The sequence below is a fragment of the Micromys minutus genome, assembly GCF_963924665.1.
Source record: "Micromys minutus genome assembly, chromosome: 6".
NCBI lineage: Eukaryota > Metazoa > Chordata > Mammalia > Rodentia > Muridae > Micromys > Micromys minutus.
Window position 1 is genome coordinate 19,783,029 of NC_137975.1, and position 25,786 is coordinate 19,808,814.

General features: G+C 40.2%; 1 protein-coding gene across 4 annotated transcripts in view; it reads left to right on the forward strand.

Moving 5' to 3' along the window:
• Nucleotides 1-1,706: 1,706 nt before the first annotated feature.
• CCNT2 (cyclin T2) overlaps nt 1,707-25,786 on the forward strand; it is a 31,049-nt gene continuing 6,969 nt past the window's right edge. For 2 of the 4 annotated variants that reach the window (XM_080918216.1, XM_080918217.1), the window contains exons 1-7: nt 1,707-1,875; nt 2,588-2,669; nt 17,100-17,228; nt 18,445-18,505; nt 20,188-20,250; nt 22,710-22,755; nt 24,310-24,473. In XM_080918216.1, the coding sequence (XP_080774342.1) occupies nt 1,718-1,875; nt 2,588-2,669; nt 17,100-17,228; nt 18,445-18,505; nt 20,188-20,250; nt 22,710-22,755; nt 24,310-24,473 (703 nt within the window). In that variant the 5' untranslated portion in view covers nt 1,707-1,717. Of the gene's footprint in view, nt 1,876-2,587; nt 2,670-17,099; nt 17,229-18,444; nt 18,506-20,187; nt 20,251-21,994; nt 22,591-22,709; nt 23,066-24,309; nt 24,474-25,786 lie in introns of those variants that run through there. The other 2 variants (XR_013975059.1, XM_080918218.1) reach the window with 2 other exon arrangements.

The following is a 25,786-nucleotide window of genomic DNA, read 5'->3' on the forward strand; positions in this document are numbered from 1 at the left end:
ATCTAGATAACAAGATGTGAAAGATATAAAATAGTATTATACCTGTGACAAGGTATTATTTAGGTGAATGTCCACATAAAACACTAGCATAGTACAATAGGGCAAGTGGTAGACTGAGGGCAGGAACCCCAAAATCCTGACAAGTGAAAGCCTCAAGTTTTAATCACAGACACACTAGCCCTTTTATTAATTTTTGTTTTTAGAAATTTTTTAAGATAGGATCATTTTCTTTACATTTGTTTATTGTGCTTGAGTGTGTACATGCATGTGTGCCACTAAGCACATGTGAAGATTAGAGGACAATTTGTAACATTTGGTTCTTTCCCTCTACCATATGGGCAGTGGTGACTGAACTTAGGTTGTCCAGTTTGGTAGCAAGTGCCCTTAACTGATCGGTCATCTCAACAGCCCTCACTGGCTTTTTAGAAGCCAGTTTTTGCTACCTTACTGCAGTCTTCAGAAAATACTTAAAAACTAAAGTGTAAACTTGGGTCATATACAACAGGCATTAACTCAGAGGAAGATAACATGTAGCCAAGTGAGTGGTGCTTCCTTACAAAAACATGGAATTAAATCGTCAATTATAAGAGATATTAATTTATAAAACCATAAACATTTTTTTTCTTCGCTGGCTTCTCTTGCACTCAGTTGGTAGACTGTTGGCCTAGTATGTCTGAGGCCCTCGGATGCAAACTCCAGCTCTTCAACCAAAATGTCAAACACCAGTGTTACAATGTTCTGCTTCTCCCTAACCGTCCCCAAATATCAACTCGCAAAAACCACACGGAGGTTTAAAACAATACACCCCATCTGGATGGAAGACCTATAGTCATGACCTCCAATTATTAACTTCATAACGTTTGACAACTTAATAAGATATCTGCAGAGTGAGCCACCGACCTGTAATCCCAGCAGTTCCGAGGGGGAGGCAAGAGGATGGTAATTTTCATCCTTGGCTACAGGAATGAATTCAAAGCCAGTCTAAGACACGTGGCACATTGTTTTAAAATAAATAACCCATACCTCTTGAATGGTTTAGGTTTAAAGTAACGTTTTAAAGGCGCATATCCCCAACATCTACTAGCGATTTTTGAAAACACAGAAGACACCTAAGCGCCGACCGTTTCTTTCCAGTCTTCCCTAGCTAACTCCTCTCAGAGCCGACCTCGGGATGGTAGCCATTCGTGGGCACAGGGGTCAACACAGCTAAGAAACCTGTAAGCAAATGGAGGCTACCCCATGAAGCCGAAACTAGAAAAGCCTTTTCTGACCTTAATGCACCCGCAAACTCACAGACCAAAAAAAAAAACGTTAAGTTGAAAGTTAACGCCCAAGCCCTACTGGGCAGCCGCGTGACCTCTTCCTTATTCGCCCCGCCCCTCCTTCTTAGTCCCTTCCCAGAACCAGCATGCACCGCGTCGACCTTTTCTTTCGGACTGACCTCTTCTTTACGGCGCCTACCAATGACAACAGGCGCGGAGCATTGTGGTCCCGCGGGCCATAGAGAGTAGAGGGAGGCCGGAAAGAGAAAGCAAAAGACCAGTGCGAGCCGGCAGAGCGGGTCCCTGCGCGTGCGCATGGGTAGCAGCAGGTCCGGAAAAGGCGTGGCCCACCCTACGGAGAGCGCATTGGGGCGGGGTCTCAATTCATTGGCGCGGAGTCCCGGAGGCAGGCGGGGAGGGGGCGGGCTAAGGGTGCGGGCGGAGGAGGAAGTGTCATGGCGTCGGGCCGTGGAGCTTCTTCTCGCTGGTTCTTTACTCGAGAACAGCTGGAGAATACGCCGAGCCGCCGCTGCGGAGTGGAAGCGGATGAAGAGCTGTCGCATCGCCAGCAGGCGGCCAACCTCATCCAGGACATGGGGCAACGTCTTAATGTGTATCCTTTTCCTAGTTGCGGCCCTGCGTCCCACACGCCCCGGTCGCGCTCGCCGGGTGACCGGGCCTAGTGTCCCGGGAACATGGCGCCGCAGCCCCCGGCCGTCTTTTGATCTCGGGAAAGAAACACAGAAAGCTAGGGCCCGAGCTGCCGGAGGGAGCTCAAGGAAGAGGAGATATGCCGGGGAAGGCGGGCCGGGAGCCCGCGTTGTGTAACCTGTGTCGGGAAGCGCGTGATGCCGTAGGGAATAGCAGTGCTTCCCTGGCGAGAGAGGAATCCGCGATGAGCGAAGCCAAGGGGCGGCCCCTTCCACTTCTTCGGAAGTCAGAAAAGGCCTTGAGAACGTAGAAAGGACCCAGATGTTTCAGGGAAAGTGTTTTCCAAGGCTTCCTTGCCGGCTTCAGGGCGGCTCTGTTGAGCCGTGGGAACGCACGGAGATGTTTCATGTTCTTTGGGTGTGTGGCGCGCGCCTTTCGACTACTTTATTTATTTCTACTGTACTAAGCTCGCGTAGCCATTGCAAATAATTTCTGGGCTCTCTCTACGTAGCGTATTAGAATAATCTGGCAGCCAGCCTGATTTCTCCCCTCAGACTTTTTACATTCAGGTTGAGGATTAAATTTTGAGTAAATGGAAAGGGGGTTTTCCATTCAAACTAATTTAGTTTTGGGAAATATTTTGCCCAGATTATTTTCTAAACGTTGCATCCCAGCTCTCAGCTTACAATAAACACTGCGATTGTTTATATGCACAGGTTTTATATGCACCATTCTTTCACCAAATTCAACAGAAATGTAAGTACTGTTTTATTGTTTTAGTCGCCAAATGGTCAACTGAGTGGATAATGCAGAAACAAGTTAGTTGGTCGTTGTTTTTACTATTGGATTGAGTGTTCTGAGTTTACCATAAGTTTGAGTTATGTAATAAACGGTTTGCCTCAAATGCAGAAAAGGGTGTGTATGAGAGGGAATTTTATTAATTAAACTGTAAGGCACAGCGTTTGCCTTTTGCTGTTGAGCTTTGGTTTTGGGGGTGTTTTGTTTTGAGACAGGGTTTCACTGTAGGTCTGGCTGTCCTGCACCTAAATATGTAGACCAGGCTGGCCTTGAACTTAGAAGACACCTATCTACCTCTGTCTCCCCAGTGCTTGGGATTAAGGAATGACCCACCAATCCTGGCTGAGAAACAAATGTGTTTTATTCATTTAAACTTTGCAGGTGGGTTGATTATTAGGCAAGGCTAGTCCTTGGGGAGGATACACTTAACTGTATAGGAATCATTATTTCAAATGTTATGAATTGAGACTTGGGTAGTTAGCTTCATTGCTTTGAAGTAATACTTTGAAAAGGAAGGCTGTTTAGAGGAATCATGCAGTGAGGTTAATTACAGAGTGAGGAAGTTATCAACTGAGGCTGAGCTTTGCATCTGTTTTTTGTTTTTGTTTTTCTAGCTGTGCCATTGTCAGTACTCTCAGCTCACCAATCAAATGTCCTGTTTGTTTTGGTTGAAGGAAACCCATCAGATAGTCTTGTACTGGTCTTGAATATAACATGTACATCTTGACTGCTAGGTAGTTATTTTAATAAATAAATTAGTTTACTTACGTTGAGACTGTATCACCTTGCAATGCAAGATGGCCTTAAATTCTTGCCTGCCTCAGCCCTCCTTAGTGCTGGCCTGTGGCACCATCTGTGACTTCTGTTTTAAAGCTATTAAAGTTACTCAGAATAACATGTAATGCATTTTTAGTACCCTTTCTTGTATTGTTTACAAATTTCAGCCTCCTTAATTTCTCACCTCTTTATTATTTGCCTTTTAGTAGAATCTTGGTAGTGTTATTTTGAAAGGTACATGTAGGAAAATAGGCCACATAGGACATAACATTCTTTGTGGATAGTTTGTGGAGTTTAGGCTCTTGATTGCTAAAGAAACAGTTTTAGAAAAGTTTCTTACATGGTTGCTTTTGAAGTAGCAGAAATTTTATGATTTAGCTTAATTCCTGCTTTAAGTTCAATTGATCTTAAGTCTAACCTGGTTTATCAAGTTTGCAAATTGCCTTTTTCTTAGGCAATGGATATTTTTTTTATAACTAGGCATTTGCAGTCTTCTGTTCTCTTTTCATTTGTTTTGAGTCTTGCTCTTTCCTGGTTATTTTGTATCACTCTTAGATCAATATTGGTACTAGAGAGGAAGAGAACCTATTGTTTATAATGCTTATGCTAAGAGAATCAAGTTTTTATTTCAGTTCTCTAAAAGTGAATTGGTGAGCAATAAGTAAACTCGGCTTTTTCAAAGTAGCCCTGGATAATGCTGGTAGAAATTACAAGTCAAAACCATTGTGGACATTCTTTATAGAGCTGTAGATGTCCTATTTTTTGAATGGATTTGCATTTCTATTTTCAGTATAAGATCTCACCAGAGACCTTGCTTTTTGAGCCCGTTCTTTATTTGTTTTTGTGGCCTGGTTTGTGTGCTTTAAGCAAACATCCTTCTCAATGGTTGAATCTGTCTCTTCCAATTTGCCTAGTTAGTCCAGGTCCCCTACGCCCTTGCTTTCACTGCTTGTACTTAGAGTCGTCCGATGGTTCGTCACCTTCCAAGTATGAAGGAGTGCTTGAGTACTTTCCTAGCAGGATAATTGAAATGTCTGTTTGGGAAGCAGCATCATCCCTCTTACCTCAGACAACTTTCTTGCCTCTGTTTCTGCAGCTTAAAGGTGGTTTCAATTATTCGTACCATGCACTTGCATCGGTAGTCCTCCCCACACACTCAATCCTTTAGTGATGATCTCTAATTGAATATCTGTCCTGTTTAAATTTATATTTTCCTGTATTCTTGAGGAATTTTTCTCAGGTTATAAGCAAGTGTCATTAAAAAACATACAAGTATCATTTGGTAAATTAAACCCAACAGAATAAGAAGCTGAGATGCTAGAACAAACTCTAAGGTCTTAAGCTGTCCTGCATCCGTAATGCTAAGGTATCCTTCAGTATTCAGTGTTTCATTTCAGTGTCTCAGATTGACAGATTTAAACGTAAAGAAGCATTTCTGTGCTTATTTATGAGTGGAGTCAGTCTTCCCATGTCTGTCACCAAGTAGCCATCTTTCAGTTGTCAGTTTTCTTAGAGTTCAATCATTCTAAAGAATAAGTGACTGTATGTAGCTTTTTAGGACTGGTAAATAAAGAATAGCCTTCTTGGATCAAGCTTAAGAAAAAGCTAGTGGGCCGGTGAGATGGCTTAGCAGGGACAAAAGCTTGCTGCCAAGTCTGATAACCTAAATTTGACCTGTGGGACCCACACAGTAGAAGAATCTCAGCCCCCCCCCCCCTTCTTTCTCCTCTCTTCCTCTCCTTGTCTCTCTCAAACATGTAAAAATAAATGTCTATGCACTGTGTGCACACCTGTTGTCTCCAGAGGCCAGAAGGCATTGGATCCTATGGAGCTGGAGTTACAGGTGGTTGTGAACCACCATGTGGGTGCTGGGGATTGAACCTTGGTCCTCTAGAAGAATAGCAAGTGATCATAGCCACCAAGCCCCATAACTTTTTTAAAAAATCAGTTTAGGCCAGGTGGTGGTGGCACACACATTTAATCTCAGCACTTAGGAGGCAGATGCAGGTGGATTTCTGTGAGTTCAAGGACAGGCAGGGCTACACAGAGAAACCTTGTCTTGAAAAACAAGGGGGTAGTAGTATCAGTTTGGTAAAGTGTAACAACAGCCCTAGCCCAACAGTGTTTGTATAAACTGAGGTCACAGCCTTTCTATCTCCATCTTAAGAGAGTGACCCAGCTTCTCTGAGAAACAGTTCATTCTTTTAGTTAGTTCTGTTCATTACAGGGTTTCACTCTTGCCCCAGCCTTCCAAATGCTGGGCCATTGAAGTGGCACCACATCTGGCTAGCTGAGTTTAGGATGTATTTATTTCTGATCAAATCCAAGAGTTCTTTAGCTTCAGGTTATAAAGAACTTTTTAAGTATCTTTGTCATGGTCTGCTGTCTAGCATCTTTCCAATTGGTATGCTTCTGTCTGTCTGTCTGTCTGTCTGTTTATTTTGATTTTCCAAACAGAGACAAGGATGAGAGCAACAGACTCATTAACATGGAAGGGGGAAGGAAAGCTCAGGTCTTCAGCCATAGACAAAGAGCTAAGGAAGGCTGAGAGTGGGAGGAATAGTCTTCCCAGGGGAGAGCACCTCAACTGGTTATCCAGTATGAAATGGTCAGCCATGAAACAGGCACATACAGCTCACACTATACACACACATGGCGGGGGGCAGGGATGAGTTTGAGGGGTGGTCGTGGAAGATGGGAGGCAATGGAGGGAAAAGGGGGAAGGAAAAGTTATAAATTCGAAAAAAGAAAAGATACTGTTTTCTTTCCTTTTTAGTTCTTGTGGCACAGGGTTTCTCTGTGTAGCCCTGGCTATCCTGAAACCCATTATTTAGGCCAGGCTGGCTTTGAACTCACAGAGATCTGTCTGCCTCTGCATCCCAAATTCTGGGATTAAAGGTGTGTGCGACCATGCTTGGCCATTTATTTTTATGTGCATTCTCTGCAAGGTGTCAGATTACCTGGATCTGAAGTTGGCAGTTATGAGCTGCCATGGGTGCTAGGAATTGAACCTGTTCCTCGGGAAGAGCAGCTGGGGATCTTAATCACTGAGCCATATCTCCAACACCACAGTGTTTTTCTTAGAACATTACTGCCATCCTCAAGTTCCTGCAGTCAGACCTACCTGTGTCATGCAAACGTTAATGCACTGTAATTCTTCATGTTTAAGAACCCAAGAATTAGGTGGGACGAGTACTTAAAACCAGTAATCTTCAGGGATGAATGTTTTGACTTATGAGAGACTACTTCAGCTTCATATTTTATTCATATGCCTCATGCATATGTGTTCACTTGATCTCCAGCTACACAAAACAAGTCTGCCATGCTAGACGGATTTTGTACTTTGGGCCCTATACTCATCCAATCTTGAACTGTAACCCTCGATGTCCCAAACCCACAGTCTCTTAAGCTATGATTTTATTTTTACTTTCTTGCCTACAATAATGGCTTCATTTTTAATTAGTGTCACTGGAAGGAAGAGGACAGAGTCTTCCTACATTCCTTACCTCCTTGGGTTGGAAGACTGTTCTTTATTCAAGGAGTGCTGCTTTTTCTTCTATTCCTCTTCTGGCTCTAAGGATTGGGTATTTTATCTGGGGGCTTTACTCACTGTTACACCACCAATGCCTAGAGAGGTTCTCTCAGAGGAGCTTCTCAGCCTTTGACTGTCAGGGAGTTTGGTCTTGGCTTCACAGGTGTCGTTGAATGTGTCACCTTCATTTTCTTGATACATACACTTTCCACATAGATGCACTTAAAACAGTGTTTTCAAACCTACCTAATGCCTGTGAGCCTTTAATACTGTTCCTTGTGTTGTGGTTATCTCTCCCCCAAACAATAAAGTTTATTTTTATTGCTACTTCATAACTGTAATTTTGCTACTGGTATGGATTGTAATGTAAATATCTGCTTCCTAATGGTCCTAGGCAACCCCTGGGAAAAAGTCATTGGTCTCCTAAAGGGTTGTGAGCCACTGATTCAAAGTAATTTCTTATTGACAATTATTAAGGGGGTGTGGTAAATGAAACAGTAGAATGGGGGTTAAGAGAAATCTTTCATGTCTTAGAGGACCAACTGCTAACCAATTTGGGGTCTCCTTTCTGGAATATTTTGTGCATGTATAAGTGCACACGTGTGTGTCTTGCATTACAGAAGTTTCTCTTTTCCCATGGTTCTTATATGTAGCACACAGTATTGACATGGGAACACAGATTTGGATTTTAATTTCTAGATACAGTGTGGTATAGTTATTTATTGCAGTAGTAAGGATTCAACCTAGGGCTCCTGTACACTAGACATGTGTTCCACAACTGAGCTACCGCCCTAGCAAGGAGGTATTAATTTGTAAGATGGCATCAAAAGGCATAGTGTGGAATGAATGAATCGTTCTCATCAGAGTCAGTTTTGTCCTCTGGGAGACACTTGTTGCTGGGTGAGTGGGTGTGGGGTGATTGCTGCTTTGAGTTTGTAAGTACAAAGGACTACAGCTGCCCTCCCCTGCTGGGGGCGGGGCAGGGAGAGATTTCATCAGTCTGGAGATTGAGCAATGCTGGATTAACCTACAAAATTAAGTGAAGAAGGACGGGGGTGCCAACTAAAGTTCTGTTATCTCCACTAAATTAATTGAGATTCAGTTCATTTCTTATAATAAATTATCACATGCCCTTTCCTCCAAGGACCTTAATAAAGCTTATGTACATTATTTATGTTTTTAAATTAAGGGCTCTGGGGACAGTTTGGGTATTTTACTTAGTTTGAGCTTGCTCTACATTTCTCAAATCTTATTAGTATGGTATTCTTAATTTGTCTTTTAATTTTTTATTGTAAATTTTGTTATTAGATTAATTTTGCTTTCATTATCTCCGGCTTAGGATTATTTAATGATTTCATGGAAGGGGGCGGGAGGAGGATGTGATGGTGGTAGTTGAGTCAGGGTCTCTGTGTAGCCCTGGTTTTGGAACTCCTCTATAAACAAGACTGGCCTCAGAGATCCACCTGCCTCTGCTAGGATTAAAGGTATGCCCCAGAGTTACTTCTTTAAATTCTTGGGTTTCTGGTTGTGTGCTCTGAAACTTTCATAAGTGGTGGCTATTGGTTTTCTCTTTTTTCATGCCAGTGAGGAAGATAGGAATTATGGAGGTTAAAAAAAAATTTTTTTTTGAAGTCAAACAGTTGCAGTGACAAAAACAATTCTGTCTCTGCGGTACTGGGGCCTCTTTATATTTCTAAAATTTCCCACTAAAAGCACTTTGTGAAAGGCAGTTGTGTGGGAAGGGTGATTTGTCAGCTACTGTCTTAGTTAGGGTTTTCATTGCTGTGCACAGACACCACGACCAAGAACTCTTCTTATAAAGACAATTTAATTGGGGCTGGCTTACAGGTTCAGGGGTTCAGGCCATTATCTGCAAGGCAAGAACATGACAGTGTCCAGGCAGGCATGGTGCACGAGGAGCTAGCTGAGAGTACAAAATACTCATCTGAAGGTGGTTAGCAGAATACTGGCTTCCAGGCACCTAGGATGAGGGTCTTAAAGCCCATGCCTACAGAGACACACCCACTCCAACAGGGCACATCTTCTAATTGTGCCACTCTCTGGGCCTAGCGTATACAAACCATCACAGCTACCTCCACCAATATCAGCAGGTGGCTCCTTAGGCTCTCCTGACTAATGTAATTAGAGTTTGTAGGAAAGCATCTCCCACCTTAACAAGCCTCACCTATGGAACCCGTGCTTGTGGAAGTTCAAGACTGGTGCCTTCTATTTTGCTTTTTCTTCTGTGATTTTTAGCTGTCATATGCTGTCAGGCTCCACAGGAGTCAGAGCAGCATGTGTATATGTCTCATTGCTCAGGGTAGTTATCTCTTGAAGAAACAGACTCATTTAGTAAATGAGTTGTCCAGACTCATTTTTATTAACGTGTTTTTCTCTAAGCAGCTAAATACTAAATAAGGTGTTCATAACCTAGTGATTATACTGTAACACATCCTGATACTGGAATTAGACCTAGATGGTGCGTTCTCGTCCCATCTAGCTTACATTCCTTTGTGCTCTTTCCATTCTTTAGATAATCATTAGCTTGGAAGTGTGTTACTTTTGTGACCACAGTACCTGACAAACAACTAAATGAAGGAGAGATTTCATCCACAGAAGTCGGGCAGGCCAGTTTACAGCAGCCAGAGCTGGTGGAAGACTGCACCTGGTTTTGAGTTGGGAAGCATGACCTCCACCTGCTAACGGTTCTGTAACTTCCTGACACACCAAAGGAACACTTTGTATTCACTCCATGACAGGAAACAGGTCGCAGTTTGAATTTTGTGGTAAAATGTGCATATTCATGTGAATACATTGCAACTATTACCTGATTCATCTCCAGAACTTTCCTTCATTCCCTCACATTGAAAGGTTGCCACTAGCAGCTTCCTGGGCCTGTCAACCATCATTCTTTTCTTCTTGGTTGGGGGGGGTATGTGTTGTGTTGTTCATTTCAAAGTGGAGCTCCCTCTTCCCCCTACCCCATTGCCCATGTCTACTGCTTACTCTGACAAAACGGAAGCATACAGCAGTTTGCCCTTTTTTGTCCATCTTTTTTTCACTTAGCATAATGCTTATTCAGTTCATGTCTTAACATATGTCAAAGCTTCCCTTTTAAATCTGAATAATATTCTCTTATGTTTACCTGTTCATCTGTCAGTGGATATTTGAGTTGTTGCTACCTTTCACCTACAAGAGTCACGAGCAGTCATTCAAGACTTCCTGGAACTGGAGCTATAGAGAATTTTGAACCACCATGTGGGTGCTGGGAATTGAACCCCAGTCCTCTGAAAGAGCAGCTAGTGCTCTTAACCACTAAGTCATCTTTCCAGCCCGTTTTCTGTGTTTTGTTTTTAAGCAAGGTCTCATTACATAGCCAGAGCTTGCCTGAAACTCTGCAGCCCAGCAAGCCTTTCCCAGTGCTTCTGCCTCGACCTCTGAATTTCTGAGCGGCCTCCCATATCACTTGATACAGCAGCTGTACTATTCGCATCTTGATGATCAAGTTAAGGGTTTTCAATTTCTGTGCCCTTGCCTACACTGCTCCTGCCATCCAGATGTTTTGAATAACATTTACTGGAGCTGGGCTTCTTTTTATGTGCTTCTTAGACACCTGTGCATGCTATTTAGCGAGAACTGTTTCTTCTGATCTTCCCTCAGGCTTCTAATTGAATTGTTGGGTTTTATGATTGCTGTGGATGTTAGTTTCTATTAGGCGTGTACTTTGCTGCTTTCTGTGGGGTTTGACTGTCTGAGAACTCTCTGTACAGACCAGTCTGCCCTCAGATGTAAGAGATCGACCTGCCTCCCAAATGTTGGGATCAAATGACGCCATGGGCCTAGTGGCTCTTGCCTTTTAATCTCAAGAGACAGAGACATATGTTTTCTGAGTTTGAGACTGTGGTCTACAGAGCTAGTTCTAAGATAGCCAGGTCTACACAGAGAAACCGTGTTTGTGTGTGGAGGGGTGGGGGAGGGACATGATACCGTGCTAAGCTGTCTTGAATTTTTGGTGCACAGAAGTTATCATTGCAAATTTTAGTGTTATAAAACTTTTCTTGTTTTCATCCAAAACTTTACAATTGTAGTTCCTTCCTAAACTTATTAAATGTCTTACAGTGTAAGGTAAGATTCCAAATTAATTTCTTTACCAAGTAGATGTCCTGTACCATTTACTGTTTTATTTTTTAAGTAGTTCTTTTCACTGTGAATTGTTTGCACAGCTTTCCAAATTTATAGTGGCTTTATATGAACTAAGCACTCTGATTATTCATTGTTGTGAGGCTCAGCTTTCAGGCACCGTAGAATGTGCTGCAAAGTGATTTACTCATTTCACAAAGCTCTTTTTCTTTCAGTTGTCTCTTCCTTCATTGTTGTCTTCTCCCTCTCTTGGCTTTCCCAGACAATTGTGCCTCGCTCTCAGAAGTCTCCTGGGTGTGGATTTCCAGGAGGGCGTAGGGGTCAGTCTCAAAGTCTCACTCCTGAGCTTGCTGTGGGGCTCTTGATTCACTGGCGAGACTTTGTTTTCCAGTAAACACCTGTCAGCTCTGTTGAGGTGTTCCTGTAATCAGACCTGTTGCATACCTTGGTCCTTCTTTGGTTTCTTGCTACAGAAATGCCAGGCATTGTATCTTGCAAAGCAAACTGGTTCTCTGGTTTTGTTAGTCAAGTAAATCAAGAAAGGATTTTAGTTGATTTTTTTGATAATATCCTCAAGACCATGATGATGGTACACAGCACTACAATATTTCAATTTATTTAAATGATATAAATCCTTTAGAATGTGAAACAGTTGGTATGCAAGAGTCCTTTTGACGTGAGTCCCCTGTGTAGTCTGACTCACCCTCGGCCTACCTCCCTACTTGTAGGATTGTGGACATGCTCTGCTATGCCTGACTAATTTTAACTTTAGCAAATTAAATCATTTGAAGTTTGTTCTGTCAAACAGGGCTGATCCATCTGAAGAACTGTTTATTAATAAATATTACAAATTATATCACAGCTTAATTGATTTCCTCAAAATGGTTCTAAAAACAACTCTAAGATGTTTCCCACAAAGCTTTGTGTCTTTAAAATAGGGTCTACTTAACCACAGACTGTTGACTAATGGTATACATTAAATGGTATACATTACCTGAATTACAGAGATGTATGTGTAGGGTCCCTCCCCACCCCTGTTGGTTGGTTTTGGGTTTTGTTGGTTTTGTTTTTTAATGTACATTGGTGTTTTGCCTGTATGTATGTCTGTGTGATAGTGTCAGATACTGAAATTACAGACAGTTGTGAGCTTCCATGTGGGTGTTGATAATTGAACCTGGGTCCTCTGGAAGAGCAGTCAGTGCTATTAACCATTAAGACATCTCTTCAGCCCTCGAGATGTGTTTTATACCATGTTTTCGTGGTGGCTTAGGACATTTGTCCCAGAATTAAGTTATTCTTCTTGTTGGGGGGTATGCTAGAGATTGAACTCAGGACCTCATGAATTCTAAACAACTGTTCTGTTGAGCAGCACCCCAACTAAAAACTGTTTCTTACCCGTTTTGTATGAAATATAAAAGCTATAGCAGAGTACATGAGACCAGGTAATTTATAATGTACAGAAATCATAGGGCCACGTAGCCTAAAACGAAAACTAACTTGTAGCATGGGCCTTAGTGTCTGTAAAGAAAAGAGCAAGAGCACAGAGAAGGAGCCTGTTTCCCTCTTTACGCTGACTTTCAAGGAAGCTTTAGAACAAGAGTTAGATTGCTAATGGTTTGTGAGAAATTAAAATAATTTCCTAAGTGAAAATCCAGTTAGATCATCATCTTCTACATGTGTACCATGTTTTGGAGTATGGGGAACTAACAACTCACATATGGAGGCATTAATCAGATTTTTGCACTTAAGGTTCTAATTGTAAAGCTGGTATAGTATGGCCATGTTTAGGGAGAGATTTGGAATTTTCTCTGAAAGCTGTGATATTATTACTTGATCATTGTTAATGTTTTAAATATGAAGTGATTTTACAGAGTGTGTGCTAATAGTAAAGATGCAAAGCTGGCCACTTGTGGTTAGTAACAATGTACTATTTGTTTACGGACATTGGGACCTATCAGTGTTTTGAGTTCATCCCAATGTGACAAGCATCTTCATTATCACAAAGACATAAACAGTGCTGTCCCTTAGGACTTATCCTAGGGGGAGAGAAGAAATTTACCTAGAGCTTAGCTTAGAGTCTAGAGTGAAATGACTTAGGAGCAAGTTATTGGAGCTGCTTTCTACTGCTGAATGTTTGCTGCATCTCCCTGGACTGAAACTGGGAGGTCATGGTGGGCACTGAACAGAAAGTGAAATGTAGTGAGTGCACTGGAAATCACAACAATCAATTTACACTGTTTCCCACTCAAAAGAAACTGCCCTGTAGCAAGCAGGTGTTCACCAGTGCCTTCCCTTTTTACAGATCTAATAAGTCCTAAAATTAACTTCTGTCTTCATAAATTTGCATATTTTATACTAACAGAATTATTAATGATAAGATCTTGGACGGGCATCATTTTTTTGAAGATCTGTCTGGTGCGGCACTGTTGGCGCCATTCCTCCTTGCTGAATCTTTGATGCCATGTGCCTGTACCACTTGGACGTTCATTTGGTGGTTCTGCTTGTCAGTATTACAAGCAGTGCTGCCCCGGGTACAGTGTGTAGTGGAAGCTCTGGTTGTGTTCATTGTAGACTTCAGAGCTGTTTTCTGAAGTAAATAGTCAGCATTATTTTATCTTCCCATAAATTCTGTGTGAGGGTTCCAGAAGCCCTCCAGTGTGAGTGTGTGTGTGTGTGTGTGTGTTTATGTAAACAGTCTGTGTGATTTTCACTTTCTTATTTGTAACATAGACATCCTGTTTATTATTTTTGATTTGTCCTATGCTTTTGCTGATGCCACATTGGTGTCACGCTGGAAAACCCTTGCCTAATCTGGGGTCATTGATAGTTGTTTATCTTTTAAGAATGTATTTTACCAATTAAAAAAAGTTATTTGCTTCAGGGTTTCATGTGTTCAGACTCACTTTGAACTCACTATGTAATCAAGGGTAACTAGGAACCCTTGGTCCTTCCACCTCTACCTCCCAGTTCTGTTTCAACCCTATTCTGAGGCCTTCCTGTTGCCTTTACCAACTTTTCCTAAAGTGTAGATATTCGTCCATAAGTACTTCCCAGTTTTTAGCTGTGATTAGAGGTAGGTATTTATTAAGGATGTCTCCTTAAAAAAACACTAAAAAAAATTTACTCTAATCTTAGTTGAGGGTGATCAAGATACATATAGGGCATTTAGTAAAAAGGACAGGAGAAATGACTTCCTACTCTGAGAGCATAAAAATACAGAGTGAGCCTGGTGCTAGTTTCTCAGCCAACATAGAAATCTAGGTTCTCTGGGACTTCTCAGACAGCCCATGAATTCACACTCATCAAGACTGCTAAGTCAGTGTCCAAATGGAGTCATTTGAAACTTAACTGATTGCATCCATCTTCGACAACTTAGTAATTGATTACCCACCCTTCTGTAATTCAGTTGACTTTGCTTCCAACCATCAAGGTTGAAGCCATCATAGGAGTGAAGGTCAACAGTGAGAGGGTGTCATGGCCAGAAATGGGCAGGAGGAGAGCATAATGGGGAACGGAGTCATATCAGGCTGTAGGAGTGAAAATATAGACAGGAGTAGGCCAAGGGGAAAGAAATATGAGTGTGAATCATTGAAGTGATGTCATGTATCGTGATTTCAGTGCTTAGATAGTCTTAGGTCTACAGCAAAACCTTTGAAGGAAGAAGATGAGCAAGAAAGGGCATTTTTAAACAAGGTTTTTAAATTAAGATCGGAACTAACAGTACACAGTTGTTTGTTCTCACATAGTAATATCTTAGTCATACTCCTATGACTATTACTTAAAATGCCATGCTAGATAACAGTACAGTGAAACAGTCTAGCTACGGTTGGCCTCTTCATTCCCTCTACTCTCATCCCAGCATTTGTGTGTTAGATTTCTGCAAGAAAATGTTCTTAGTTTGATGATGTAACATCCTCAAAGAAGGAGGGGAGGGGAGCTGGGTATGAAGGTGCACTGTCCTCTAATCCCAGGCCTCAGGAGGCCGAAGCAGGCATATCTCTTGAAGTCAAGGCCAGCCTGGTCTATATCCTGAGTTCCAGAGCAGCCAAAGCTACATAGTGAAACCCTGTCTCGAATGAATGAATAAATGAATGATCAACTTTCCTCCGCTTTCCTTTAGCTGGAGTAATTTAAGAAGGTCTCTTGAACCAGTTATTAGAACACTGAATGAAGTACAGCATATGCCCCTCCCCAACAAACTGAATCTGTTTCTCTTTGGTCACAGAAACCAAACTGTCTGTACTTTTCTAATAAGGGTGTTATTTTTTGGCTTTACACCATGTTTTTATCTGCCAAAGAATGCTAGCAGCTTTCAAACTCAGCTTTGAACATAACAGAACTGCTAGTAATACTTTACCCAAATCCTTAGGAATTCTTCTAAGCTGGTCAGAAAAGGCAGTCCTCTATCCAGAGTGCAGTAGTACCTGCTATGATTAAAGTCAGCCGTGAACTTAAAGCTCAGATGGCTATTACCAGGTTCATCTAAAAAAGTGTCTGGGTTTGTTTGCAGCCCTGTTTGTAGGCTGTTAGAACTGTGGGATGGAATTAGTAGGTTCCCCAGGAACTGACTAGGAAGATTGTTGAATTTAGCATTATACTGCAGATGACAAGATTTAAGCAATTGGGGACCAGAAAGACTTCCCATGAAAAAGAGTGTGGGTAATCAAACCAGGAGTCTGTCCCAAAGATTCCTGCCTAAATCCTTGTATGTTTCTTGTTTTAAAAGTTATGTAGCACTTGGGAACCCATTTGAAACAGTCTTATCATTTAGAAATCACCTTTTAAGTTTTTTTAAGTTTTTTTTTTCTAAGTTTTATGTGTATGAGTGCTTTGGCTGCATAAGTGCCTGTGTAGCAGTGTGCATGCCTGGTACCCTCGGGTTAGAAGGTGGCATCAGAACTATAGTAACAAATGGTTATGGGCCATTGTGTGGATGCTGGGAGTTGAGCCTGAGTATTAACAACTCTAAGACTACTGAGGCATCTCCAGCTCCTTTGTGCAGATTCTTAAACATTTGAGTTTAGAGTTTTTCCATTTCTGAGTCAATAATTACTTGCTTTATTATTGACTCCAGAGGTAGACGGTATATGTTTAGTTAGTGCTGTTTGTACTTAATACCCCAAGAACTTACCTTACTGTAGTTGGAGGAGGGTGCTATTTTCCAGACATCTTCTTTAAAAAAGGTCCTAGTCTCCTAGTCTTATGGTTTCTCCTGGTTGTGATTGTTTGTTTAGATGCTTTTTACTCTCGTGAAGTAATGGAGATTTTAGGTAGCCCACTCATTTCACTCATTTTCAGAATTCTCTTTGTATTGTACAGTCTTTTACTTCCCCATAAATAACACGACTTCTAGGCACTTAGAGAGTTGATGCTGGAGTAGTAAGCGCTCAGAAGTAATGGCTGAGCTGAGAGCAGAGGTGGTGTGGTCTGCTTGGCTGCTGGCTTAAAGCTTTTTAAAGCTATGGCATCACTTTGTATTGGTTTTTTTTCCCTTTATCTCCACTGTGCACACACTAATGCTAAAGTTTTTTTTATTTAACCAAAATCAATTTTTTTCTTTCCTCTTACTGTTATATTTGCAAAATAAATTTGAATATTGGCTGGTCCTGTGGAGCTGAGTTATGAGAACTTTCTAACATCAGTGTTACTCAAGTTGATGCACGGTGTACCCCACTGCTAAACGGCTAGTGGAGGGGAGAGAAGGATGAGAATGGATTAGATCAGTGCTGGGATCTACAGTCCAACAGCAAAGCATGTATTTAAGTATGTGTGAGTCTCTGGTTCCATCCCCAGCACCAAAAACCAGGAAAGCATTTTACACCAGTCTTCACGCTATAAGAGCATATTCCTTTTTTTACCTTCCACAGCCCAGGGTATAGAAACTTCTCCCAAAATGTATTTGCTTTTAAATGACCAATTTTTTAAAATCTCTCCTACAGATAATATCACCTACTGCATTGTTTTTGGCTGCAAAAGTGGAAGAACAGGCTCGAAAACTTGAACATGTTATCAAAGTAGCACACGCTTGTCTTCATCCCCTAGAGCCACTGCTGGATACAAAATGTGATGTATGTAAAAATGGAGTGTTTTCATTTTCTTTATAGAATTGAAACCAAAAGCTGTCTGACAGGAATGCCTCCTTTATACTTTGAGTTTATATGTCATCCCAAATTGTATAATATTTTGACTCATTCTACTTTGGTTCACAGTTATTTTGAAATATTTTCAGATTCGTTGACTTATCCTCAGAGTGCACCTGCAGTGGAAAGGGTAGGGCTTACGAGTTTACCTGTTGGTAGGTGTGCTGACACTCAGAAGTTGAGTGACTCTTCACTGAAACTCCAGAGAAAGGAATAGAGAGGCTCCGGTTTACTCTAGATCAGTAGTTACTCTTCTCAAGCTCTGTGACATTCTTGAGATGAGACCTACAAGTTGAGGGGGGGCTTTTGTAGTTATTTTTCTAGCAATGTAGGTAAGTCATTTAGTTGGGAATTTTTACCCACTTAGTGACTACCAAGTTATGTTAATTTCGTTTGATTTAGGTCAAGTTTAAAGTCCTAAATTTAGGCTCTAATAGAAGATTGATACATTCAAAACTAATGCATGTTTTTTAATGAACAAAATATCAATATGTACATTAAATAATAAACAATAATTCTCATGGTTCCTGTTACTAGAATAAATTCATTTTATATGTACATGACTTGGTAAGTTTTCTCTTAAAAGGCGAGTTTGACTTAAGTTCTCTTCCATTGCTTGGTGCTCCTGTACTTGGTATCTAGAAGCAGCAGTGCCTATGAACTTGTACTGTGTAGACTGAGGGTCCTTATTCAACTAATTCATGTTTCATATTACTGTTTTATTTGTAACTTTGGCTTTGTTTACTTCTGTGTTTAAAAGTGATTCCATTTAGACGTGTCCTAGGAGCAGCAGTGTTCCATCCGTGTGTGTGTGTGTGTGTGTGTGTGTGTGTGTGTGTGTGTGTGTGTGTGTGTGTGTGTGTGTGAGAGAGAGAGAGAGAGAGAGAGAGAGAGACAGACAGACAGACAGACAGACAGACAGACACTGAGACTGAGACTCTGAATAGTCCTAGCTATCCTGGAACTCACTCTATAAAAAAACCAGGCTGGCCTCAAGCTCATTGAAGGTGTGTGCCATGATGCCAACTCTCTTTGCCTCGTACTTTTGAGCAACTATTATTCTGTAGTCTATGAGGTCTAACGGTCCAGAGCTCTCCTAGTGTCGTATTTATTATAAACATCTAATATCGCTTTTATCTGGCAGGCTTATCTTCAGCAGACTCAAGAACTGGTTTTACTTGAAACCATAATGCTACAAACGCTGGGTATGTGTGCTTATATCATTTTGTGTTCGCTAATGCAGTATCCTAAACAGAAATTTCTAGAATAGCTTCTTATTGAAGAAAGTTGTTTGAAACTACTTTGGAATAAAATAGTATTGATTGTTCTTTCTATGTAGCGATTCCTAAGAAAGAAATTTTTCCAAAATTTCTTTCGGCATAGCTTGGTTGAGTGGTGCCCATGACTTCAGTGTGACATCTGTGGCAGCTCTGCTTCACATGGTCCTTCCTACAGAGGTGGTGGTATATACACATAATTTCTGCAGTGCTTGTTATTTAAACATAGTGTAGTAAGTACTTGAGTAAATCTTGCTAATAAGCAAACTGGTTAAGAATGTTAGACTTATCTAAAGTTAAGTGACCCTAGAGAAGAACCTAGCAAGTCAAAGTCATAAATACAAGCTCTGGGGAGATCAGATTTTAAATCTACAGGTTTCTGACCACCTTTGTAAACTTAAGACAATTTCCTTACCAGTTACATTTCCTTCCTGCACATATGGAATAAAGACTGCTTTATATAGCAAATTTTTCTTACTATTTCACTGTTGTTCCAGTCTCAAATATTGAATGGAAATATAAGTACAAGCAGGAATGATGGTGTATGCCTTTATTCCCAGCACTCGGGAGGCAAAAGCAGGCAGCTCTCTTGAGTTTGAGAGCAGCCAGGTATGCATAGTGACCCTGTCTCAAAAAAAAAAAAAAAAAAGGAAAGACAAATACAATCACATGTGCTGACAGATTTTTATTATAAAAGTTGTTTATTTAAAGCACATAGATTAAGTTTTATTAAAGGCATAAAGTGAAAGTGGGTATATTGCCTGAGTCCACTTATTTGTCATTGTCTTAATTACAAATTAATTCTTTGTTCCCGAGGCAGGGTTCTGTCCCTAAACCACTAACAGTAATAGTCAGTGAATAATAGGTATGCCTTATGAGACACTCTTACACATGGAGAATGAATGCTTAATATTTAAGTGTACATTAGAAAACAGATCTCTTTAGTTGAAATGTTACTTTGCTAGTTACAGGAGAGAGAGAAATAAAATATAACTTTATAAGCTCCAATTACTCACTTACTAGACTTTTACTCAGAGTTCTAAAAATATAAGAGCTGATTGGATATTCACTGAAAATTTCCAAACACTTTTCCTTGAGTGTTTGAAGATATCTTTAGAAACTGTGTGCTAGACGGAGCTGTACCCCTTTGATTTAACAGTACAGTTAAGACAGCTGTAGCAGTTAAACTTCTTTGGTGCTGCTGTTGCCAGCAGGTATGTTTTTGAGAAATGTTTTCCCACATCTTCTGAAACAAAGGTTTTTTTTGTTTTTTTTTTTTTCCTAATGTTAAAGATAATACATAAACTTCAGCCATGATAATAACTATTTGATGGTTTAAACATAAGCCCGGGTGAATTAAAATCCTAAATTTTAGAGTAAGTTGCCCTTGTTTAAATAATTATCCATTTTCCTATTGAGAAATAAGGAACTAGTTACTGTTTACTCTGGAGGGTAATACATGTATCAGCAGTAAGAAGCTTTAATGTTGGCTTTCGAATTCTCTTAAATCTGAAGAGTATACTAAACATTTAGAATTGTATGGCGAGCCCTGTTGCTCGGGCAAGTTCTGCATGGTAAGTAGTTGGGAAAAAAAGTGCTTTTCATTTCAGGTTTTGAGATCACCATTGAACACCCACACACAGATGTGGTGAAATGCACCCAGTTAGTAAGAGGTGAGTGGTCTCTCAACCATCTGGGATGAGTGGTGATGCTTTTCTTTCCTCTAGGATTGTGTATTCTAGCCTTTTGTTGGGTTTTATTAAAAAGTGCAAATGTCATTTTGAAATAGTGTTCTGTATCTTAGTCATCTACTCTGTCTGTTTTTCAAGTGCATTTGGTTGCTTTTGTGTGGTAATGGAGAAAACTAACAACGCTCATGCCTGCTACGGTGCGGTTGCACCTTATGTAAGCAAGGTCCCCTGTGTCATGGCTAGAGCCCTTCCCACAGGCTGCCGGTGTTGCTTCTCTAGTTCCCATTTGGATTGCTTTTGGTGCATCACAGCTATTGGAGTCTGCTTTTGTGCTTTTTTATCCTTTTGAAAATAAAATCCTGTGGTTTTGGTCTCATTTGTGTGTGTGTGTGTGTGTGTGTGTGTGTGTGTGTGTGTGTGTGTGTCTGTGTGTGTGTGTGCATGTTCTTAGCATTTACCTTAATAGTCTCATTCATTCTAAATTGGATTCATTTTAAATCTAGATAGCATGTTACTTTGCAGATAGCCACATTGGAAAGCAAGCCTAGAGGCTTCACACCAGTATCTTTGCTAACAAAGCAGAGTTCTAAGACTAGGAATCACTTGCAAAACACAATGTTTTAATTATAATTCCTATTCTTGCAGTCATATAAATATACTTTATAGCACAAATGCTTCCCTAGTTACAGTATAGAATCAAATAGCAACTAGCTGTACATGTTAATAAAAGCGTGTAGGTTGGTCTCATTGAAAACTTGAAGGAATAAACAAACCAATCTTTGCCAGGTAGCAAACCACATAGTTTGTTCTAAATCAAGAGCCTAGTGAAGAAAGACATTAGTGTGTTTAACAAAGATATATGTACCACCTTAGTAGATAAGGTTGGATTTTAAACCAACACTTAAAACTACAGATTTGATGTGTTATTCTCCAAATGGCTTTGGAGGTTTTGTTTGTATTGTTTTGTTTTGATGTTCTGTTCTGTTCAAGTCTAGTACCCTGAACCTTGAGTACAAAGTTTTGTGTGTGTGTGTGTGTGTGTGTGTGTGTGACAGAGAGAGAGAGAAAGAGAGAGAGAGAGAGAGAGAGAGAGAGAGAGAGAGAGAGAGAGAGAGAGAGAGGCTGCACTTCTTCCCTTCAGAGATTTTCTTTTATCTTTATTGTCTGGTCCCTTTGCTCTGTTACAACTTTGAACTAACAAGAACACTTTCCATTCTTTCCTGTATTGAGTTTAGATACAGCCCTTAGGAAACATGATGCCACAATTGAGTGTTTTTATTACTGTATGGGGTTATTGGTTGGGTGGTGGTGGTGGGTAGGTATGATTTATGTGAAGCCCTCACCTCCCACTCTAGATGAGATAGTTGCTACTTTGCTGCACAATTGGCTGTTGTCATTTTACCAGGGACCTTTCACTCTGATCTCTCCTTCCCTCCCCACCAGGAAAGAATACCATACTTAAGTCACACTGCCTCCAAGACCTCTGGTGCTCTGACAGTCTTCCTTAGCACAACTCTGCCAGACCCAATCCCTTTTGTTAAACCTTCCCTTGATGATCACATGGGGCAGCAGGGATTACAGGTGCCAAGAGTGAAAACTAGGAGGGGAAGGAGTTTGGGAACTTGTTGGGTGGGGCTTGGGGTTGCCAAGCTAGTGATCATCAGAGGGGGTGGGGGTGGGGGCTGGTGAGGTCTCTCTGTTGGGAAGAGTATGGGGTAGGGGAAGGGAAACTGTTTTAGTGTCTTATGAAACTAGTTAAAAAATTGCTTTCCTGTTGGGGACCAGTGTCGGAAGCATTCCCCCTAGAATATCCTTTTTCTAGGTTTTTATCTCTAATTGGAGTCTATAAGTTAAAAAATAAGTACAGTGGAGCTTCCTATATAAAGTAAATATATAATAACAGTATATAATAACATGGTAAAGAACTGAGATGTATGTTCATAGAAGTTTGGGGTGGGGGTGGTTTTGCTCAATTTTGAAGGAAATATTTAAGCCAGCCTAAGTATAATGACAGGATTAAGTTTGGCAGGCAACTCTTCATAATTTGTATTAGACTTCAAAAATCGTTTCTTCTTCTTCTTCTTTTTGTTTTTTGTTTTTTGTTTTTTTGTTTTTTTTTAATCCAGGAGAATGCTTTATTTCAACTTTTAGCTGACTAGATGCTTAACTTAGTAACAAGTTTAGCCCTTGTAACTGGCTAGCTAAAAGCAAATCGGCTTGTTTCTCAGATCTATGGGGGATAGCAAGAAACATTTGAGTGAATGTTGTTGAAGATTTTCAGTAGTATAGAAAATGATGGCGCTCTTGTGATATTTGTAAGTAGTAAGTAAAATTTACTTTTTGTGTACAAATCTTTGATGTTTTGTTGTATTAAGAGTTTTTGTGATGCTGACATGTTGAAGCTGATGATTTTGTCTTCGTTCTTCTTTCTTTTCTTACAGCAAGCAAGGATTTGGCACAGACATCCTATTTCATGGCTACCAACAGGTTGTTATCCTGACCCTCTTTGTTGCACTGTTGTAGCACACTATAGCTTCCTTTAATGCAGGGCCCCCTCAATGTGTCTCTTGCCCTTGTTGCAACGGGAGACTGGACCATCTACTGTGGTGGTACCTTCCTGGTTGCTTTGCGGTGTATTGTACAAGGGACTTTGGGCACAGAGGGGTTAAATGCACACTGTGAAGTGTAGTGGTGCTTTCTGGTGGCATATTCTCGATTTGTGAGTGCATAAGTCTAAACTTGGTAGCCTGAATAGCAGCTAAAGATTACACAGAGCTAAACTTAACCTAGAAACTTGGTAAGTATAAAGCTATTTTTAGTTTACAATTATAGTTAAATGACATTTTTTTTTATTTTCACATTGATCCAGTCTTTTAAAATAATCGCTAAAGTTTCTTGAGTAAAATTTATATAATTTTGGACTTGTTCCCGATAATATTCCAAATAGTAAATTAGAAGTAGCCAATTATTATCAGTGCTTAGGTTTGCAGAAATGCAATCTTTCTTTTAAAAGTCCTGCTTTTCTATTTATATAAAGTAAAACTATAGTGTGTATTTGTGGCTATTCAGTAAATGTTTTATCTATTCTAAACTAGAATAGTTTGAAGGAGGCTATAAAGTGAATGTATAATTCTGTTCTGGGATGGTATTAAAGGTTGAAAGTTTTTAAATGAACACTGTGGAAATAAGACCCAAACTAGCTTTTTGGATTAGCAAAACTCTGGTTGGTCAGCTAGGCATGGTGGTTAGCCTGTCACCCCAGACTGGACGGTGGCGACATAAGGATGAGGAGTTCAGGGTTATCCTTGACTACATAGCAAGTCTGAAACCAGTCTGGGCTACATGAGACTCTGTCTCAGAAAACCAACAAAAACCTGTGATAGAAAATCTTAGCCTGTGAATGTCATATGCCCAGTTTTTGGTTCATGATGAGAAGTAGAGATAGTATTTATTAGTATTGACCTGCTTTGAGCCTTGAATGTCTTGGCATAAGGTAAGTTCTCTTTGAGATTTTGCTGTAAGAAACATAGACATGTATATGAACAAGAACTGTAAGCTCTGATTTACCAAAAAGTACTTTTGCCTGTTAAACCATATCAAATGGTCTAATCTTTAATTCTGATACTAAAATTTCTTTATTTTATAAGGTCTTTATATATGTGTGTGTATTTTTTTAAAAAAAAAAAACCAAGAGTATCACAAAAATGGTTTAAAGGTTATATTTTGTATATGGGTGGTTATTGTAAATATGCTCTTATTTATGTAATACTTTGTTAGGTTTTAAAATGAAAATTTATTAGTATTAATTATGAATAAAAATATTAATATACTATTGAGGGGTGAAAATGAGGAAAATGTTTCATGATCTATAACTATTTTTATTATATTTTTCAGTAATGTTAGCTATTAATTTAATAGAATATCATGTAAAGAAAAACACTTCTGATTTTGTTTGCTTTTGTCTTACTGGCAAATGTTTTTCTTTGTTTTACATGTTTTGAATTTCTGTGGCCCTCCACGTTTAAATCTGCTCTACACCAGTTTGCATCTTACAACCTTCTGTCTTCAGTACAAACCCACAGTGATAGCATGTGTATGCATTCATTTGGCTTGCAAATGGTCCAATTGGGAGATTCCTGTGTCAACTGATGGAAAGCACTGGTGGGAGTATGTGGACCCTACAGTTACCCTAGAGCTGCTAGATGGTAAGCCTAGGTCCTTCCCTGTGCGCCTTCTGTGATACACTGGACAGTTGTGCTCAGTCCACGAGCACCATGTGGCATGTGGGGTGCAGGAAATACTTGTCTAACTGGTTATTATAGTTGGCCTGCCCCACTTGGAAAGCATGCTTTTTGTTTTTTTAAATTCTTCCTGTTGTGGGGGCTGTGCATACGTGCCGACGTGCATGCACACGTAAGATTTGTACAGGAAATTTGAGGCAAAACATTCTTATCCACACTAGGCCCAAAAGTATATGGATACTGGCTGGAGTCACATGAAAAGATGCTCTTTCAGAGGAAGAAACAAGAGTTTCAGAAAGCACTGGGTTTTATTCTATCCAGATTTGCTTAAAAACAAACAAACAAACAAAAAACAAAAAACTCCTGAGACTAAGCAATCTTGGAATTACTGAGGAAGTTCCATCCAGAATCATGGCTGATTTAGATTTTGGTCGATGGGCACTTTCCACCCAATTTTACAGACTGATGCTGGCAGTGGTGTTGATGCCGTCGTCATTGTCAGGTGCCAGACTTTGAGCCCAGTCTCATAAGTGCTGGGCAGAACTCTGCCAATAAGCTGTGCTCCATCCTCACGGGCTGAGTTTGGGTTGTGTAATTTTTGTGTGTTCTGCACTGAGACACTTAGTATTATCTTACTTGTTGCTGCCACTTGACATTTACCTAGTCTGGGTGACAGGAAAACTTATTGTTTGCATCAAGAGTCAGTGGATATGCAGTCTCAGTGCTTGAGTCTATTGTGACAGATTGACTTGACAATGTTAATACAGATGGTAACCTGGCTCACTTGACATGTTTGCTGTTGACTATTAATAATAGTTTTTTAGGTGATAAAATTGTAATTTAACATAATACAATTTTAATCACAAACTTAAGACAGTGGATAAAATTCTGACAAGAGTAATTTACTGGTAGAGTGTTCACTGTTGGGCTGTGTTAGTGTTGGAGTTTCCTTTTCTCTTTTAAACATTTAATCTTGAAATAATTGTAAGCTTAAAGAAATTGCAAAAAATATTTATAGAATCCTTATGCTATCTTTACTTAGTTTTTGTTGTTGACATCTTATATAACATTTATTAAGATTAGGAAATGAATGCTAGTGTAATACTGCTGACTAAGCTGATTGTGTTCAGATTTCCCCGTTTTCTCTGGTGTAGTCTTATGTCCAAGTGGTCGCCTCCAAGTTTGTCAGTTCCTTGTCGTTTGGTTGAGTGTTCTTGGCAAGAATGCTGTAGAAGGAGGTTGTACCCTGCTCGCCTCTCAAAGCATAGGGCCATGTT